We start from the raw sequence: 20376 nt of genomic DNA, 5'->3' as shown, positions 1-20376 counted from the left end.
CCGCTCCCCGCCCCGTGCGCTCCCGGCGCGCCCCGCGCGCGCTCGGCGCTGACGTCACCGCAGCCCGGCGCCCGCCGCCATTGGAGTCGGCGGCCGCCGCTGCCCCGCTCGCTGCGGCCCCAGGCCCGGCCCGCGGGCATGTGAGAGACCGGGCCGGCACCGGCACCGGCAGCGCGACGGCCGAGCCGCGCCACCGCCGCCTGCAGCGCCGTCCCCTGAGGAGGCGCCTCGAGGAGGCGCCAGGCGGCCCCTTTCCCTCCCCCTCGGCCCCGGCCCCTTCCCCGCCCGGCCGCCGCCTGAGGGGAGAGGAGGCGCCGCCGCCGCCCCTCCGTCAGGCCCCGGAGCTCCGCGCCGCGCCGAGCGGCCCTGCCTCGTCCTCCGGCGCTCTCTGCTGAACCACGGCGGCCCTGTGCATGAATTATGTCTGCCACAAGCGTTGACCCTCAGGTGAGTGAGTGGCGAGGCGGCCCGTGGGCGGGGGGATTCCTGGGCCTGCAGCGGGCAGGCCCCGCGAGGCTTTTCTTCTCCCCCTTGGCTGCTTTAGACCTCCATCGTTCTCCTTAACTTCCCCTGTGGGCACAGCACGTTCCCGCCTCCTCCCCGGAGCCGGGGCCATTTCTCAGGAAGGCCGGTGCTGAGTGATACGTGGAACACGCTGCTCCAACCCCAGTCCAAACAAACCTTGAGATGCTGCTGGCCATTTTTATAAGTCTTCCCCGTCTTCAGAAGCTGTGGGGTTTGCAGTGCTATGGAAATATAAGCGTTTTTCTAAAATTAACTTTTTTATTTCCCTTTTTTTTTTTTTTCCCCCCCGTAATCACGTGCTGTGGCTTCCCAGAGACCGAAAGGACAGGATAATAAAGGTGAGAAATCACGCTGTGATCTGGTCGCTTATATTGTTATTTTAACGGTTCAATTACACAAGTACCTGTAGGTGAGCAGAAATGTATCTCTGTTTCTCTGTATGGAAAACATCTGGTAATGAGGGAATGTGTGCTTTGTTTCAAAAATAACATCGACTGCCATTCATCCAAGCTTGCCTACATCCCACTTAATGCTGCTGGATTTGCAGTGGGAAGAACTGTGTGTTGGTACTAAATAATTCTCCTCGTTTAATAGGAAGCAGGTTGCTACATGAAGGCTCAAGGATATCCCTGTTCAATATACGTATTTTTACCTACTTTTGCACACTCTGTTAATGCAGTTGTATTTCTGCTGTGCTGTTGGATGAGAGATATTTACTTAAGGCCATAAACCTAATAATTTAGGGAACTTAAAAGGTGCGTAACTTCTGATGGGATAATAGACATTTTTATAACTCTTCTGCTTCATCTGAAATGAAACTCAATAACAAGTCATCTAAAAAATACCTTCATTCTTACTGTGATTGCTAACAAGTATGTAACTGTTGAGACTCAGAAAGTAATAACATCCAACTTATAAATGCTTTTTAATACATCTTGCCTTGAAAATTCAGCTCCTTCTAGTTGAAGAAACACCTTCCCTGTGTTTGTAAACACTTTTACCTCTACTCCCCTTGACAAACTTTGCAGAAATATTCTGCTGAATTCCCAAACTTGTTTGCTAAACATTTTATTTGGTGTAGTATTATATTTTGCTCAGCTGTTTTATGAAGTAGGCAAATACAGCAACTATCACACTATGTATTTGACCTTGTTTTTTCAACTTTAAAGCAAACAGGAAATTATTTGAAGGCACCTAGTAGCCATTTTGGTTTGTATATCATTCAGTAATGGCTTTTGAATGCTTATCAGACATTCTTTTATGCTGAAGTAGGACTTTATGGCAGATATCTTTATTTTACAGATGAGAACGTTGAAACTTAAGTTTTCCTGAAAATATCAGGATACCAAAGTACTTAGCAGTCTTCATTTCATAATTAAATGTAACCTCACCTCATCTTATTTTAGCCAGCTTAAGCAGTGAATAACACACGCTGGGAGAACTGTGAGTTTCTGTGTTCTAATTATGGGCCAGAACAATAGATGTTGTTTTCCAATCTTTTTTCACAAAATTGTTCTCAGTAATGATTTTTTGTTTGGAGTTAATTCACATGAGTTCTTTGCTCACTCTCAGCTGTAGAATTTGTAATTGCTAATTAATTAAGTTTACTCAAACTTTGTTTTATAAGTAGTAATATAAAGAGAAGCTATCTGGGGGTGGGAAATTTCGTTCCTTGGTCTTTTTATGAGTCTTCTTGATTTGCGGAAGAGATATGGCTTTTCCTAAAGTAGCATAGGGTGAAATATCATTCCTACACTGCTGCTGCTGGGATTATAATGTGCTGTAACCCTTTTTTTGTAGTACAAAATGGTTCGTTACATCAGAAGGACACAGTTCATGACAACGATTTTGAACCTTACCTTTCTGGGCAGTCAAATCAGGTTAGTGTATTTTTAACTTTTTTTTTTTTCTTAGGCATGCTGTTGACACTTCATTCATAGGATTGTGTGGAGGGAGCAAATGCCTTAAATAGAAATGGAAAAATAAATGACAGCATATTGTGTTACTTGGTGATACAACCAGCATTTGTGTTCTGAAAGCTGATATTACTCTGCATCTCCAGATGGCCACAAGTGAAAAGTTAATGCTCCAAGGAGCTGGAGTAGATTCCTTCTCCCCTTGCAGGTTATTGATGTGGCTGGACTATGACAGACTGATCTTACAGTTCTTTGATAGGCGAGTTGTTTGTGGGAGTCTGAAAATTCTGCTTTTGGGCTCTCCTGATTTATATTATTTATATAATCATAGAAATTAATGTAGTTGAGATTTGGGTTGGATGTTGTCTAGGTATTTTGTAGAGTTGTCCCATTTTTTACACTTCAGCAAATGTCATTGTTCTTTCATGTACGCTGATACATTTTAAGAACTAAAGATGTGTTACTTAAGAGTAAGGAATTGTAATGTAAACTCTCATTATAATGTACATTAAATCAGCATCCATACCTAAAATACCATTATAACTGACAGTATTCTCTGAAGTAATTTTTGACTTCCCATTCAAATCTTTAAGGGAACAAAACGTTTAGAAACTGGATGAGCAAAATGTTTTCATTCACAAGTATGAAACACTTTTTCAGAGGGAAACGCTTACCAGAGGTCTATGATAGGAAAGCTAAGTGTTACATTTTAAAAGGGGAATTTATAATTCAGCCTAAAGCTGTCAGATGCCAGTGTTAATATTGATGACATTGCTGAGCTTGCTTGCAGCATTGACATGTTCCCCAGACCTAAAATAATTTAATGGGAGGCATTCCTTCTTTTGGAGTTAAAGTGCTGTGGAAGGTAGAAAGGAAAAAGGAAGTTAAATCTTAATTTTTAATGCAAAATTAATTATAAAAAATTGAAGCATTCACCTCACTCTGATTTTTTTAAATTGTGCTTTGTCACATTTGTATGTAATTTTTAATTAATTAAAACTAAACTGTGAAACATATTGAATATTCACATAATAAAAATAGACCCATCTATTATAGCTTCATTTCAGGAAATTTGTGTTTGCTGTCAACAAGCCTCAGTTATTAGGATTAAATAGAAAAATTGCTATGGCTGTTAGAATTTCCATAATGATAATAAGAGTTTTCTTTATGGAAGTGTAGTTCCATTGACAAATTTATTTATGCTGCAGTGAAAAATTGGCATGGCACAAGAAACAATTGTGTAGGTCCTCTTACAATTTTAAGTGGAAAGTGACAGTAGCATTAATTAGGACTGTGAGATTTTTGTACTGAAGACAACCATGTTGCTGAACAAAGCCTTATTATCCAGTTATCCAGGCAGATTTATTCAGCTCTTGAAAATTACTGTAAAGTACAGATAACTTAAAAAAAAAATTGGAAATCAACTGGGTATTTAAAAAAAAAACTTGAAGAAATTAAAGCCCCAGCTTACACAATAATATATTTGACATCAAAAATCAAACGTGGGTTAGTAATATTGTGGTAAAAGTATTTTTAAGAGCAGAGGGAACTGAGTCAAGTAGACTCTACATATACAGATTTACACTCAGCAAGTAAAGCATCCTTCTGGAAAGTCATTCAGAACCAAGAGCTTATTCCTATGGAGCAGGGGATCACTAGCAAGTAGCATATTTTGGGGAAAAGGAGATTCTTTGCTAATTAACAGAACGGTTGAGTTGGTTTTGTTTGGGGGTTTTTAATAAGAAAGATATGGAAGAGTACAGAAAGGTCAAGGATAAGTTTATTGAAAGAAACATCCTGCTGTTGTAGGGAAGAACTTCTGTCAGGGGTTCCTTTACACTCTCTGGCATAAAGCCAGTCAAAATAGATTGAATGTTTGGTAAGGATGGCTGCTGAAACTTTCCTTTTATCTTGTTAGAATCCTTGTGGAGACTTTACAGGCTGTGTGAAGAGATGACAGCTGCAGGAATTGTCTAAAATCCTTTAGCCTAAATATTTGATACAAAACACTTGCTTTTCTCTAGGCTTACTCTTTTTGGTCTTCAATTCTAAAGTTGTAGAATATATGAGCATAAGTATCTGAGAGAACTACTTATATCTCCTCCCTTTTATCTGTGTTGGATTTATTTTTTTTTTTAATTAACACTTTACAATATAACACTCAGCAGTGTCAAAGTCTTTTAGAAAAATGGTTTTTTATGCTAAATATCGATTACTTTTTTTGAGCTTGGGAGGCTCAGAAAACTGTATTTTAGAGGATCATGTCATAGGAAGGTGATTTTAGTACCTCTTGTTAGTGATAGGATTTGTGTGTAAATAAAGGCAGCTTGAACAGTGGCAGAGATAATTTCTTTTGAATCAATAACATTGGATTTAGGCTGTTTCAATCTCTGAAGTGTTTGCAGTATTGTATGGAAGTCTTGGAGGTATATTGTGGTATCATTCTGTGTATGAAACATAAGGTTATTGAATTACTCTGGCACTGGGGTGTCATGGAAAAGACATCGTTGAAAAATGAGCAGTAAAAATGATTCTGTATCAGTTGGATATTAGGCTTGTCTTCAGCAAGGATTAGAAAACTGAGAGATAATCAGATTTTTGGAAAAAACTGCTGAAGTTCTGGTGCAGTTTTCCTAATTCTGCAGATATATTTTTCTTTTCAAGTTTTAGATCTAGCAGTCTGAAAGAAGAGTTCCTCTTCTTAAAATAGTCTTTATGAGTAAGGAAAGGCGAGCTACTGTTTGACTCATTAACAGGAGATGTTGACCTTCCCACCCCCTCTGTGGTAATTACAGTTGGAGTGTCACTTTGGAAGATCTCCAATATATGTGCTTCAAGTTGATTTGAAGAGGAATAAAACCCACTTTAGAACATCCTGGCTTTGTTCTTTTGTGTTGTTGAATATAAGAATCTTATGGAATGCTTCAAACTCAGGTGCCAGCAATGTGTTAGTGAGAGGAAAAGCTTCTCAGCTTGGTCTAAGAAACAGTTGAAGGGGAGGGAGGAAATTTCAGAGGGGGTCTGCTGGTTTATAAATGTTTGGTCTCTTATTTCATGGGTGGGAGAGATGTCCTCTTTGGAAGGCCAGTCAGGAACACTCCTGCACAGTTGTAACTTTACTACTGAGGGAGGAAAAGACTCATGCAAAAGGCTGGAAAGGGATTTTCTCCCAGAGTTTGGATGGTTTGTGTCATATGCCATCTTGGCAGGATTTGTCTCTGGCAGAGCAGGCCATGTAGTGTCAGTTTGTATCTCTTACCTGTGGCAAACTTGGCATGTGCGTCAGAAGCAGCCTGTGTATGTTCTACTGCTTGAGGTGTGGGGTTTTTTGTTGGAGACTGTTGGAGACCCTCAAAACAACTCCATTATGAGGATTCTAATAGTATATATTTTATTGTATTAAGGTAATTTTAGTCTAAAGCTTCTTCCATGTAGCAGTCTAGAAATGCTAAACATCCTGTGAGCTAAATATTCTGTGAGCTCCAAAATATAGTTAGGTATGTTCCTTGAAATAATTTGGGGTGTTGGCTACTAAATAACCTTTGTAGTGTAAGTAAGATTACATGGTTTCAAAATCTCAAGTACTAACCTCAGTGTGAGTCCTTAGTCCTGGGGTATTATAAATGCTCAGAATAAATACTTCATTTTAGCCCTGAATCCTTCTTGGAGTGTGAGCTAAGATCTGTCATTAGAAATTACATTACCTTTTTTCTGGTGTTCTTTTCTGTTTGGTCTTGTGGCTATTTATAAATGAAGGGTTTATTTATCTGGTGACTGTTTTTTCTCTTTAACAGAACAGTAGCTATCCATCAATGACTGATCCTTATCTGTCCAGTTATTATCCACCATCTATTGGGTTCCCCTATTCTCTCAGTGAAGCACCATGGTCTACAGGAGGAGATCCTCCTATTCCTTATCTCACCACCTATGGACAGCTCAGTAATGGGGATCATCATTTTATGCACGATGCCGTTTTTGGACAGCCTGGGGGTCTGGGAAATAATATCTATCAACACCGGTTTAACTTTTTCCCTGAAAATCCTGCCTTCTCAGCTTGGGGAACAAGCGGATCCCAAGGACAGCAGACACAAAGCTCAGCATATGGGAGCAGTTACAGCTACCCACCCAGTTCCCTGGGGGGTACCATTGTGGATGGACAAACAGGATTTCATAATGACACATTAAATAAAGCTCCTGGAATGAACAGTATTGAACAGGGAATGGTTGGACTTAAGATTGGTGGAGATGTTACAACTTCTGCAGTGAAAACAGTAGGTTCTGTTGTTAACAGTGCCGGGATGACAGGTGCCCTCTCTGGGAATGGTGGATCTAATGTAAACTTGCCAGTATCTAAACCAACCTCTTGGGCTGCTATTGCCAGCAAGCCTGCAAAACCACAGCCTAAAATGAAAACAAAATCTGGACCTGTAATTGGAGGAGCGTTGCCTCCTCCCCCTATAAAGCATAATATGGACATAGGTACTTGGGACAATAAGGGTCCTGTGGCGAAAGTTCCTGCCCCCCAACAGATACCTTCTCCTCAGTCTGTTCCACAGCCACAGCAACCAATTGTTCAGCCTGTTCCAGCTCAGCCTCCTCCATTGACTCAGCCACAGTATCAGACCCCTCAGCAGCCACCCCAAAACCGCTGGGTAGCTCCTCGCAACAGAAATGCAGCTTTTGGCCAAAGTGGAGGAACTGGGAACGACACCAACTCAGCTGGCAGCACCCAGCCCAACCCAGTTCCAAGTGGTGAGTCCCATCCTGTCCTTGAAAAACTGAAAGCTGCTCACAGCTATAACCCTAAAGATTTCGAATGGAACCTTAAAAATGGACGTGTGTTCATAATAAAGAGCTATTCCGAGGATGATATTCATCGTTCCATTAAATATTCTATTTGGTGTAGTACGGAGCACGGCAACAAACGCCTGGACAGCGCTTTTCGCTCCATGAACAGCAAGGGCCCGGTGTATTTGCTGTTCAGTGTCAACGGCAGTGGACACTTCTGTGGAGTAGCAGAGATGAAATCACCTGTGGACTATGGCACCAGTGCAGGTGTCTGGTCTCAGGACAAGTGGAAGGGGAAATTTGATGTCAAGTGGATCTTTGTGAAGGATGTGCCCAACAACCAACTGAGACACATCAGGCTGGAGAACAATGACAACAAACCCGTTACAAACTCCCGTGATACACAGGAGGTGCCCTTAGAAAAAGCAAAACAAGTGCTTAAAATTATTGCTACTTACAAGCACACGACCTCCATCTTTGATGACTTTTCTCATTATGAAAAGCGCCAGGAAGAGGAGGAGGTGGTGCGGAAGGTAAACTTATTAAAAAATTTATTTTATACACAGATATGGGGAAAATGAAATGTGAAGGCTGCTATGGTGGAAAAAATGTAAGTAGGAATTCAAAATGTTTTTAATACATCTCAACTTGATGGTTTCTTCTGTGTTTAACAACACAAATCTGATGCATATTTCTCTGTGAAAGTTTCACGAGTCAATGAGTTTCAAAGCAGAAAGCTAAGCAGTAATACGGGTAAAGGACTTTATGTCCAGTTTATTGGAGTTTGATTTATTTTTTTATCTTAAAATGGTTAATAGAAAATAGTTTCTGTTTCGGAATTGGGTTCTGCCAGTGATTGTCACTTAAGTTTTTTGCCTTAAATATGAGGTGTTTTAACACTGTTTGACTGGAACTGGGCTATCAAAATTGATACCTGTATTGGTATTTGAAATTTGTACATCACCTTTAAGAATAAGAAACCTGATTTTGTTTATTCAGTTTATCTCTCTGGAAAAGAAATAGTTGCATAATATTGCTGGAATAGCGCTAGAAAGAGTGCATTTATGCTGCTGAAGTCACATGTATTATTTGGCTAAATAAAGGTTTTCAGTTCCCAGGTTTAATCTGTCTACTAATTCTTGAAGTTTTGAGTGAAGATGCAGTGAGAGAAGTCTGAGCAGTAACTGGGAGAGTGTTGTAAAACTTCCCATACACTTTAATGGCTCTAAGTCTAACACAAGGGATCTCTGTCCCTCTCCATCCCACAACCTCAGTTTCAAGAATGCCTTTCTCTAATTTGGCTGTCTAGAAGTAATGGCCTGGCAAAATAATAGGCGTCAGAATCTGTAGTTGCTACTGAAGTAACACTTAAATTTGCTTGGTGTTGATAGTGTTTCCTAGACCTTTTTTGTATACCATTGCAAATGCAGCATTTGTTTGACTGGTTGGTTTAGTTTAGGGTAGCTCACACTTTGTTTTAAGGTGTTTTTAAAGCAAAGACTTAATGCGTGTTCCTGCAGCTTAAATTTTAAAATTGCCATTTTAAAGTTCTTCTTGCCATTTAAAAGTATAGATAAGATTGCTTTAAGCTGTCTTCACAGATTGTACCCTTAAATTATGTAAGAAAAGGAGTTCAGTGTCTTTAAAACTTTGAGGCTGAACTTTTCTTGGCCATGACAGATCTGCATAGCTGACCTCAGCACAGCAGGGAAGGACAGCTTAAAATTGCAAGTTTCTCTTGTGTACTCCCTGTGGGGTTCCGCAAGGTAAAACCTACAGGGCTTTACTTGAACCCTTTATTCTTTCAGTAGATAATTAGCAATTCAATATTTAATGCTGCCTGTGTCTTGGAGAGGTGTTCCCTTATGTAGGAGACAATCTTGACAAAGTGAGGCAGCCTGGGTTCCAGTGTTTGTAGCGGGGTGTGATTGCTTTGGGTTTTTAATTCTGTCTCCCTGTGCTCTGCTGCCAAGGCTGGAGGGGAGAACTGTGGGTGTTTGAGAAGTGAGAGCACAGGGAAAGTGATAACAGATCTGCACTTACACAGATAACTCCCTGGCCTGAGCAAGATCCCAGTGGATCTGCAAACACCAGAGTTTCTGTGCTTTGTAGGATCTCAGAGGGCTGGTGTTTGGCTATTGAGCTGATCTCATCTTGGATTGATTTAATAAACACAACTAATTCCCACTATCTGCTCAAAAATATTCTTACCCAGCTCACTGCTTTATTTGTAACAGGATCAGTTTTTCAAAATAATGCATTTTCCTTCCTCATTTAAAACAGAGGCTCTGGCTTGTATTATAGTTTAACAGAATATACTATGAAGTCTAATTTAGTATTTCTTAGATTCCACTGAATAGCTTAGAAAATGGGACACCAAACTACTCCAAGGAAGGTAATAGAGAGCTAGAGAGCTGAAGCAGAGCAGCAATGAAGGAATGAAAAATAAGATGCTGCTTGTCAGGTTGCACTCTATAAAACTTGTCTGGAAGTCACTATTTTTCCCTTTTGTTGACAAAATGAACTTTAGAAGTCAAGCTGATTTCTAGAAGAGTTTGTTCTTTAACAGGATATACATGCACCCTAAATTCTTATTGTTAAGAAGTTTGTGCTTTTGAAGTTCAAACCTTCCTGTTAAAAAAGTTATTCTTCCTATGACAGTAATTTTTGAATAATCTTATTGTCAGTTAAAATATCTTATGACCTAATTGGCATTTTCAGATAGTTGTTTGTATAAGTGCCATCTCAACTGGTTTTAACTCATTATACTCTTGTTTAGCTGTAAAATAGTTGAAATTCTGTGCTTCCATTTCATTGCTTTTGTGATTACATAGGGACACAATTCTTGGAAAGCTGTACATGGAGAGCTTAAATGATACAATTTAACTTATACACAAATATTTAGTAGAGAATAATAACTTAATCTGTGCAGGGCAAGCCACTGGCATTTCAGCTCTTTAGATGGTTTCAGTTTGTTGCTAACCAACCAGCTTTTCCATGGCTGCTGTGTGCAGAGCCAGCTCCAGCTGCTGAGTTTAACTGATGTAGGAGCCCTCAGTGTCAGTGCCAAATCATCCAGTGGGGCTTTGGAAGGTGTAATGCTGGATGAAATACTTTCAAGTGCTAAAGATTCATCACTTTGCAGCATTGCTGAAAGAAGATATCCCTCCAGAACTGAGAGAGGATTTGGTCATGCTGGAGTGTAAGTCCAGCTTTTGATTTGGCACACTGAAATACGTAAAACCAGTCTGATGACCCAGAACCTGGGAGGGGAGTAATGGAAGGGTATTGGGGTCTGGAATGAAATAGCAAAACAGTGAGTGGCATGAATTTTCACCTGACCCTCACAGCCTTTTTCAGTCAGTTCCAGAGCTGCTACAGTGCCCACAAAGAGCTACTTCTGTCAACTAAGCTCATGCTCTGAAAACTGTAAAAAACGTTGTGATGTTGAAGAGAGCTTCTCTTAAAGAAGAAAATAGAGTATGATGTGGTATTGGTTATTAATGTTCCCTAAAAGCATGCCATGAGAGCTTTAACAAAGTTGTCTTACAAAGTTTAAAAGCTTGTAAAGACAAACTTGTTGCAGATCTCGGTACTTCACAGGTGACAGATGAGCTGTCAGCAGCTCATGCTCCCAGATCTGCACCACAGCAGATGGTCCCAGTTCCTCTACTGGGCTGCTGAGCTGTCACCTCTGGTTCGGGCAAGACACTGAGCTCTACACCTTGGTGTTGTGTTGGCAGAGCTGCACAGTGTCAGAAAGCTCCTGAGTCACCAAGATTACCAGTTCTGCTTTAGGTGATTAAATACTGAAAAGTGTTGGCTGGTGCGTATTGGCACCTGGAAATACTCAATTTCTCCTAGCACTGTGCGATTCCTTTCAGTGATGAGCTTTCTGTGAACACAATCACAGAATTTAAAAGGATGGAATATTATCTTTCCTCCAAAGCTCTAGTTAAAAAATGTGTGTTAAGATTAATACTGTGTTCCTGAGATAAAGAAAACATTTCTATTTTTGTGTCTGAAGATGAATGCTTTGATCCCACTGACTTTAACCAAGTTTAGTAGGAAAGTTGAAGCTACTTTAGCCTGAGGTGAAGAGAAAAGAAGTTTGACAGGGATGAATGTCTCCAAGATGGAAATTTCTGCAAGTTTTGTGGAAACCTATTTCCCCTGTGTCTGAAGACCATGCAGATTAGTGTCCTGAAGGAGAAGTGTGAGCTGGAGCTCTCCTGTGAGATATCAAGAGTATTCCACTGGAGAAGAGAAGCTGAAGGTTCCGGATCTTCAGAACCAGAATGAGCACAGCTTTGTTAGCTGCTTACAAAACTGTTTGTTCTTGCTTGCAGTAGTGCTAAGTAGCAGTAAGGAAGAGAATTTGAAAGTTAGAGCTGCTAAAAATCAGCCATGCTCCAGAGCACGAAGAATTGTTGCATCACTTTATGTGGTTTCAGACATTTGTAAAGAGGAAGACTCAGATTAGCCCCCAAGAGAGAAAGCAAAAAGCAAGGTAGGAGGAACTGCTTGGGAACTTGCTCAGTAAAGAGCACTTTTTACTGAACTACAGAGTCTGAGCTGAGTTTCTGAATGCCATGAGCACTTCAGGTAGAGGTCTCAGGTGTTAGCCTGCCTCTTTCTATGTGGGACTAGTCCATGAGAATGGGAAGTTTCCATTTCTAAAGAAAGTGTAATTAGGAAGGTCAGTTAGTGACTACACAGAAAACTAAAAATAAGTTTACATGAGGTGGCAATGGGAAAGAATTGGGCTCATGAACATGGTAGGGCCATAAAGGGGATGTGCCTTGGAAATAGGATGAAGCAATTACCTTTTTTTGGAAGCCTGAAAATGAAGTTTTTATTATTCAGTTCTAGATACTTTGTAACCACCTTTTTGAAATGTCAGGCAGACATAAGCTCTTTTTATTAAGAACAACATGTAATGTTCTGACACTGCCATTAAGAAATGGCTTTTGCTGATAATTCATCGTAGTTGAGAGTTAAAAGACAGGAGGAATATAGATTTTTATAATAAATTCTACCACTTTACACAGCCTTTTGTTGATTTGGTATAACAACTTTGCTATCTCTTACTTCTGTCTTAAATTACAGATTAATAATTCATTCTGGGCTTTGTTGACTTAATTTTATTATGAAATTGAAACACTAATATTCTGCCTGGAGGCAGAAATCAATATATTCAGGTTTTAAAAATCTCTTCTGTTTTTTATGCTGTGACCAGCTGAAGCTGTAAATGCAGTCTATTACATTTACAATGGTTGGTATATTTCCAAGTAAGCTTTACATCACAACAGAAACAATTCTGAGATGAACTTTGTACAGAATGAGTCCACAAAACATAGTCTGAAGGTGTCAGTTCAGGAGTTGGCTGTTGGTGTTGCTTAGGCTAGTTCACAATTTCCTTTGGGCTAGGGTTTGGTGCCATATTGATGCATTTAAGTACAGAGTCGAGTCTTTCCATGCCACTTCTGCCCTCTAAGCAGCAAAAACGGGAAGGCTGAGCCCTTTCTGTGGGGGTGCCTTAGGTGGAGGATGCGCAGGACTAAGACCCAGCAGTCTGGTTCTGTCCTGCTGTCGTTGCACCTTCTGCACTTGGGCTCCTGAAACCTTGAGTGGAGAAATGCCCTGTTCTGCTGGGCACTGCTCAAGTGTCTGTGGGAGCCCTGTGCTGCTGGCAGAGCACAGGGTCACTGATGGGGGCTCACTGCAGGCAGCCTCCAGCTGTATCCCTTGGGTGACCTTTATCTGCCTTCAGTATTTGTGATTAGCAGAAACTTCAGAAAAAGATTCCAGGACCCTCCCAGCTGCTGTGCTGAGCACTTTGGGACACCCTTGGGTCATCCAGCCCAGCTGTGCTGGCTTTTATCAGATTATGTAGAAGCACAAAACTTTTCTTCTACCTAATGTTGTTTTTATCTCTTACCTCCAAGTATTTCCCAGTGCTTCCCAGAGTAGTTGAACTGCTAGGAAGAACTAGGGGCAGAATTTCTCGACAGCTCAAATCCCTGCTTTTACTGAATGTGACTAAACTCCGAAGTCATTCGAGTGCTTCAAAATTAGACCAGTTCTGTGGAGTTCACTAATCTGCCATCTGCTTTCTGCTCGTGTATTGGTTGTGCTACTACTGCAGTAGCTAAAATAATCCAGAAAGCAGAATATTGCAGATCCTGTTTCTCCTTAGGAGTGTTGATATTTCATACCTTTCTCTCTCTGTGACCTTGGTTTGAAGTGACTGCAGGTATTCATCCAGATGTTCCACTTGAGGCTGCACTTAAAAACATTTAAGTCACTAAGTCCTTGGGTTTGTTGGGTATGAGCAATATATTTATAAAATGTAGCAGCATTGTTTTAAGTGTATAATTATCTGGGATCACATTAGTGCTGTTAAACTACTAAAAACTCTGCTTGTTCCTTTGACTAAAATCTTAACTTTTTTCTCTTTGCAGGAACGTCAGAATCGAAACAAACAATAAGAATAAACATATACAGTTTGATATATATACTAGAACTGATATTAAATTCGACTATGAGAAACAAAATTAAGTATAACTGGTGCTGTATCCTGGCATCAGGACAAACTAAAGCTTTCAGCTCCAATATATCTTCTCGTGCAGGGGAAATTAAGTTGTTGCATCTTTAAGTACATTGTAGTTTATTTTTGCCCAAGTGGATCTGCATTAATTTGTATCTTTTTTCTATGTAAAATTCTGTAGAAATCATTAATAAAGGTGTGTCTGTTTTTATTTTTTTAAGTTGGTAAACAGTTATATTAACCTAATGTGGACCTATACATGAGCATACTAAAGTGTCAGTGCTTCCCAAAGACTTTATTTTGGCACGAATTATGTTCCTAGCCAGATATAGAGATTATGGAAAATACATGACAAATCTTCCTTTATCCTTCTCCCAATCCCTTTTTCTTCATGGCAGAAGTAAGGAACCATGCATTGATTTTTTTTTTTTATCATTTGAAAAAATAAAACCTCCTAAGATACTGCACTTCAGAATTTAAAATTAAAAAACCCCTAAATTTCTGATCACTTTGTGCAGATGCTCTGCCTCTTTATTTATCTGTACAATTACTCTTTTAAAACTGCTGATGCGCCATGTTGGTTTTTTCTGTCTAGTAGAAAATCAAATTGTCAGTGGAATTGTTTCTCTGGAAAATATTTCCCTTTCACATTCTGTTAACCAGTGCTTCAGTGTGCATCTGTTATTCCATATCCTGCCGAGGGTGAGCGAGACGCTTTCTCTCAGCCATAATTCTGCTTTACGGTTTTTGTAGCTTAATTAAATAATAATGTGATGCTATCGACATTGCAGGGGTTTTAAACAATGTGTTTAAACCTTTCAGCTTTCAGGTGTTATTAGTTAATTGCAGATCATTTTTAATCCTTCCCTTCATTACTCTCTCCCAACCCCCCCAAATCCTAATGCCATTTAAAGTTTTTATACCGATAATGCTGAGCTTTAACGTAGGAACTAATAGTACGGATAATATGATGGATTATGCCTCAGATGTTTAAAATTGACAGTGTGTATGTCTAATTTTTTTTTTCTGTTGGATGAGTAAAAAAACCTGTTTTAAGAAATTGAATTTGCTGTCATGTTTTTGTGGAGTGAGGGGACCGTCGGAGAACCTGTCACCAACTGGAGTTCCAGTTAAGCATGGAAATGGTGCTCATGTCCGCTGCTCTAGCACACTGAATCTGCACGTGTTTATTGTAGAGGATCTTTTACTATATTAGAAAGCAAGTATCTTCTGAATACTATTTACTCCAAAAGGACCTCCAATTTAAATAAAGTTTAATCTGTATCATTTAGACTTGTATTTAGAACGTATAACTCTGTCTCTGGACTGTTACTGCCTGTAAGGAGTAATGGACAGCATCAGATTAACTTTTTCCTCTAGGAGAATACAAGCCTTAATAAACAATACATATTTAGCAAGCTTGATGTCATTTTCATTTTTTCCCTACATTCAGTTGTCTTCCTCTGTTCCAATCACCCTTTATGCTGACTCCTCAATTAAATCTAACTTGAGAAGGGGTTTGATGGAGTAACTCAGATGTTTGCTCTCAGCACACCTGAATGGTTTCACAGACTCTGCAGAGGATATTTAAGCTGCTTTGTCTATTCTGATTCCTCAGAGGACCTGGGTCCATGTGCAGTGGCTGTCACTTGTGTTTCTCTTTCTCCTTGTATGGTGGAGAAGCTGAGGAGAGGACTGGCAGCTGTGCCATGTCCTTGAGGAGGGAGCAGCACAGCCTTGGGTCAGGAGGGTAAGAAAAGAGCTTCCCAAATCCAGTAACGCTCTGACCAGTTCCTTTCCCAGCACTGGCTGTGTTTCCCAGCTCGAACTGTAGTAATTTGCTTTGATATCTTTTTTTAACTGACTTACTGAAGCAATTCTGCATTTTATAAACATGTTGCCATCCAATAAAAGCACCTGCTGTTAGTTTCAGTTGTTACATCAGAACACTTCCACTGGTAATTCTAAGCCAAAAAGAACTGCTGCATATAGACCCTCAAGAAAAGTTAGTTACACAACTTCAGTACTTTTTTTTTTCCAGATCTAAACGCTCTTTGCTATGATATACCTATAGACTCCAGGTAAATGTTTTCTAAAAGAAAAAATTTAAATAATTGTGAGCCTTCAGCTGGAACTAGTTTGACTGTATTAAAGTGATGCTGTGTTTCAGCTGTCTGGCTTTATGGGCAACAGAAAACAGCTTCAGTAAGAAGGTTTGTTACTGACACTGCAGTGTTGTACAGCCCTATCAGAGAGGTGGGAGAAGATTTAACAGTGGGTAAAATAATCCTGTTCATCACAAGCATGTTGGGTGCTCCCTAACTGCAGTGCTGGCTGCTGGTCCTGATTTTTCAGTCCTCTGCCACTGCAATTCCAAGGGATGACTCACTTTTTGTGTTTCACAGAGTTCACATTTCACTGTGAGGGGGAAGAAACATTCTTCCAGTGTCTCTTGAAGAATAATTTCATGTCACAAGTCTTGCTTATTCTTTATTTAGTCCAAGTAATAGTTCTAAAGGAATGTTCCTGTGTGCTTTTGGAATCAGTGCTTAAACTCACTCCTTAAATGAGGTGCTTTGCTTGATGTTTCTGGAGTTTGGATGTTACAGTAATGCTGCTGCCTTTCACTTCTAAGCCAAATGGAGCTGGTAACACCAAATGCTGATTAGAAGTTAAATTATTTCTCTGGTTCAATTACTGGTTGGTGGTGGCAGCACATTGCAGTGCTCTGAAGCTGTAATATGCATCATGAGGGGTAAAAACTTACTTGTTTGCAGGTAGTAAGCCAAAATTAATGGTACTGAATAATCAAATGTTTATGGAGATTATATTTGTCACTGGGAGTGACTTGAGCTCGTAGAGAAAACAATGAAGTTAAACCTACACTGAAATGTGAGGGCAGAAACAGGCAGACAGAAATTCAAGATTACTTCTCTTGCATAGCACATCATGCTCATAAGGCCAGACTGATCTTTTACTTCTCTTTTTTGGGAGATGGAAATAGAGGATGTAAAATTTAAAATTCTACTTTTTTTTTTCCCCCACCCTTAACACTGCTGTTGATATTCAAAGATGTGTGTCTTCAGAAAATGCTTGATATTTCTTTGGAGAACTTAAAGATATTTATGAATTTACTTAAAGGGTATTAGTGGGATCTCAGTGGAAAGGAGAGCAGTATGGATTTCTAAGCATTAAACTGACCACAGTGCACTACAGAGCATGGATAAGTGATTTGCTTTTCCTCTTTAACAATGAGGGATTTTATTTGGCCAAAGATGGAAATTCCAATAAATGTAGCCATAAAAAAAGAACTTGCATGCAGAGATAGTGCAAAACTATCAAAAGAAAACTAACTGATGTAATGTTACTGCCCTTTTCCGGTTTCTGCACTTACTGAGAAAAGAAGCTGAGAGGAGTAAGGGAGATTTAGTTAAAATAGCAGATAAATGCAAAACAAAGCACAAACATCTGAAGGAGGGAAGTGTGTTTTGATGTAATGCTCCTTTTCCTGGTCTCTCAGCTACTTTGAATTCTTTATGTTGAACAATCTGTTTCCCTTGGAAAAAGCTCTGGCTCTTGCTGACAACAGTGCTCAGCATCTGCTCGTTTCAGGAGAAAGCTGTTCACTATTTTTGGGGAAGTGCAGGTTTTTAATTGGGGTTTGTGATCCTGCCCAAGAACAGAGCAAGTGTAGTTGTGGCTGTGATCACTGCCTTGGCTGTAGCCTGCCTTGTCCACAGCTCCTTTGAGAAGGAACAGCTCTTGTTTGGCCTATTTTTAGAATTAGGAGTTGAGTCAGAATGTTGAAATGACTTAATTGGGGTGTGACTTGGCAGAGGGAGATTTTGGATTTCACAAGAAACATGGTTCAGCCCGATGGACTGTTCCATAGCTGACATCATTCCCACAGTGCAACTTCCCAGGTCACATCTCTTGGTGCTTTGACCAAATGTGAGGGTGAAGGGAAATGTCCTGGGTATGAACATTATCTATTTTGCAGCTTTCCTGTCTTCAGAAAGCTCATGTTGATTAAAAAAAGCTTTCAAATTGCCTCTTGCAGAAGCAGCACTGCATTGCACGTGCAGGTGGTGGCAGTCAGGGATGTTTCTCATTTCCCTGTCAGAGCATGAGCAGGGCAGGGCTTTAGCAATTCCAAGAACAGCTTTTGTTCCCTGGTACAATACGGAATTAATTTCCCTGTTTTATGGAGGATCATCGTTTCAGGGCACCTTTGTAATCCCTTGGGAAATGCTACACACAAGAGTGCTGACTTGACTTGTGTCTCCTCATTTTGCTTCCTGTAGCATCCCTGATCTCCCTTTTGTTCACGTTCTGAGGTGAGTTTCTGCCAGCACGAGTAAGACCTTGGAGATGTGCCTTCTTCAGCATGCAGGACTTCATGGAACTGGCATCAACACTGTCTTTTACTGAATATCCTTCAATTTGGAGAGCGTAGGAGGTTTTATGCCATCTGTCTGTTTATAAGTTATTCAAGAAATTATTTTTACCTGGGATGTTACCATGACAACAGACAGACAGTAAAGTCTTCACCAAATGCATTTCTAATGTCCAACTGCTGCTAAATCAGTAGGATCTGGTGTTTTGCTGTGCTTTCAATAATGAAGACAGTGGGAAAGAGGTGTAAATACTTGTTTTACCAAATATACGTTCTCCAGGTATTTTTAGATTATTAATGCAGTGCCTTGGGCAGTAATACATATTGCAAGCAACTTCCTTAAATATTTTTTTCCCCCTCACCATCTGGGTGTGAGAATAGGAAGAAAATAATTTTTGTCAGTAAAGGATACATTGATTTATACAGATATTATTAGGGAGCTTTTTTCATTATTTGTATCTACTTTGATTTCTGTGCTTTGCTCTGCGGGTCTGCAAATTTTAACTTGAGCAATTTGATTATTGATAACATTTCAGTCTTTAGGATAGCTCAGCATCTCCCTGGAAGTTGCATTTTGCAAACCCTCCTGAGTTAGAAACCACTGATGTAGTAGGAACTGTTCTGCTGCTGTCTTGTGACAACACATTTCAGTTGAAAGCACTTGATGGCAGAGAAATGGAATGTTCAGGTTCTTGAAGCTGAAGGCACTTTGCTGAAATAGTATTTAGTCAGTTCTGATAAAACTTTGGGGAGCTGGGAGTCATTAGGCTCAGAAGTAGCAAACCAGATCATTGTCTACACCTAGAGGGAGAGTCGCTTTTTCACTCAAGACTGCACATGCCCTGCTATGGGCCCAGATTTATGAAGTTTGGAGTTAAACTTGCTGGTAGAGAATGGCTTCTTCTTCACCCCCTTTGTGGATAATCAGCCCATTCAGGGAATAATGGATTTTGGAAGGTCTGGGGATTTATGGAGACTCTGGCTTTCTGAGTCTGTTGGTGTGTATGAAAATCCTTCCTAATAAAAATCTGTTTCATGCAAATTTGTAAAATATCAACACTATACATGTATGTGAGCACAAATACTCTGATTTGTTGGGGGAAGAACTCAGAGGTCTGCAAAAAAACCCCAAAACTGTCAGCAGAGGCTTTTGGCCACTTGTAAAAAATCTGATTATCCAGAGCCCTTGAGAACACTTTGGTGAAAAGACAAGGTGCTTTGATGTTTTGGCCTGTATTTCATAAATACATCGGTGACATTTGTTACCTGGCATGAAAATTCACGTTTATTAAGCACAACTATCTGTAAAGTTTCTAGAGCTCTGTTCCCATCTTTAACTTGTGCTCAGCTCTCTGAAAGGTGCTCTGAGATACACAAAAGCTGAGATCCTTCCCAGCTCTGCTGCTCAGGAGGGGGGTAGAACAGAGGCTGGAAGGTGGATGCAGGGTAGGACTGATACCAAAACTATGCCGTGGCAGAGGATTGTTGAACCATTTGTTTAAAGAGTGCAGGTTTAATCCTTAAAGGAGCTATTTTGTCCTTTCCCACAGGTGCTCTAAGGTAGAGCAGGGACCAGAGGTAGCAGCCAAAAAGGCTGAGTAGGGAGGCCCTGGAGGTGTCAGGAAGGAGCAGTTACTGGGAAGGACTCCATTTCTGGGACAGTATTAGATTCTGAGGTATCAAAGCAGGTTTTATTTCTTAAGCCACTGGCAAATTGTTGAGATTTTTCTCATATTTTATCCTTTTTAGTCTTCACTCTGTGTCTCTTTGAGGTCTCCCTTTGAATCAAAATACTCAGTTGTGGCATGCTGGAATTGAACAGTTGGCAGAAGCTGGATGGTCAGACACTTAATCACACCAAATTCAGGGCTGTTCTGCCCTGTTTTTTATATGTAGTACCTGCTGAACTGAGCTAATTATTTCACAGTGTTCAGGGATTTATGCTTTTTTTCACTATTGCTAGATCAGCCACCAGAAATTTGGAACAAAAGAACCAATTATGGAGGTGTAGGTGTGTGTTGTATCACTGGTGTGCAGCATTTCAGAAATGAAAACAAGGGGCACTGCTTTGTGTCCTCCAGTTTTATATATTTGACCTCAGGAAAAGAGAAATTACAACTAAAACACTGTAACTGCAGTAATTCCTTGTTTGCTCTGACAAGGAACAAGAATTCCTAGTTTTAACCTGTTTGTCTCTTAAA

General features: G+C 40.2%; 1 protein-coding gene across 3 annotated transcripts; it reads left to right on the top strand.

The window, feature by feature from the left end:
• The first annotated feature begins 24 nt into the window (after positions 1 to 24).
• YTHDF1 (YTH N6-methyladenosine RNA binding protein F1) lies at positions 25 to 15197 on the top strand. Of its 3 annotated transcripts, none has more exons than XM_023939655.2 (5): positions 25 to 447; positions 839 to 863; positions 2326 to 2405; positions 6236 to 7762; positions 13694 to 15197. In XM_023939655.2, exons 1-5 carry the CDS (start codon positions 421 to 423, stop codon positions 13718 to 13720), a joined length of 1686 nt encoding a protein of 561 aa, XP_023795423.1. In that variant the 5' UTR covers positions 25 to 420; the 3' UTR covers positions 13721 to 15197. The 3 variants fall into 3 exon arrangements, with proteins under 3 accessions (XP_023795423.1, XP_086709751.1, XP_023795422.1); XM_086853625.1 differs by lacking the exon at positions 13694 to 15197 and adding an exon at positions 11579 to 11606 and having other exon boundaries at positions 51 to 447; positions 6236 to 7839; XM_023939654.2 differs by lacking the exon at positions 13694 to 15197 and having other exon boundaries at positions 51 to 447; positions 6236 to 8353.
• The last annotated feature ends 5179 nt before the right edge of the window (positions 15198 to 20376 follow it).

The sequence above is a fragment of the Cyanistes caeruleus genome, chromosome 16 (assembly GCF_971803275.1).
Source record: "Cyanistes caeruleus chromosome 16, bCyaCae1.hap1.1, whole genome shotgun sequence".
Classification (NCBI taxonomy): Eukaryota; Metazoa; Chordata; class Aves; order Passeriformes; family Paridae; genus Cyanistes; species Cyanistes caeruleus.
Note: the sequence above shows the minus strand (reverse complement) of the source record. Positions and strands in the feature narration are given on the sequence as shown.

Bases quoted from the DNA above. Each gene is read 5' to 3' on its own strand.
- YTHDF1 (XM_086853625.1), top strand. From the start codon at position 421: ATGTCTGCCACAAGCGTTGACCCTCAG. The intron at 864-2,325 runs GTGAGAAATCAC...CTTTTTTTGTAG, and splicing joins GAAAGGACAGGATAATAAAG to TACAAAATGGTTCGTTACAT. The intron at 2,406-6,235 runs GTTAGTGTATTT...TCTCTTTAACAG, and splicing joins TTTCTGGGCAGTCAAATCAG to AACAGTAGCTATCCATCAAT.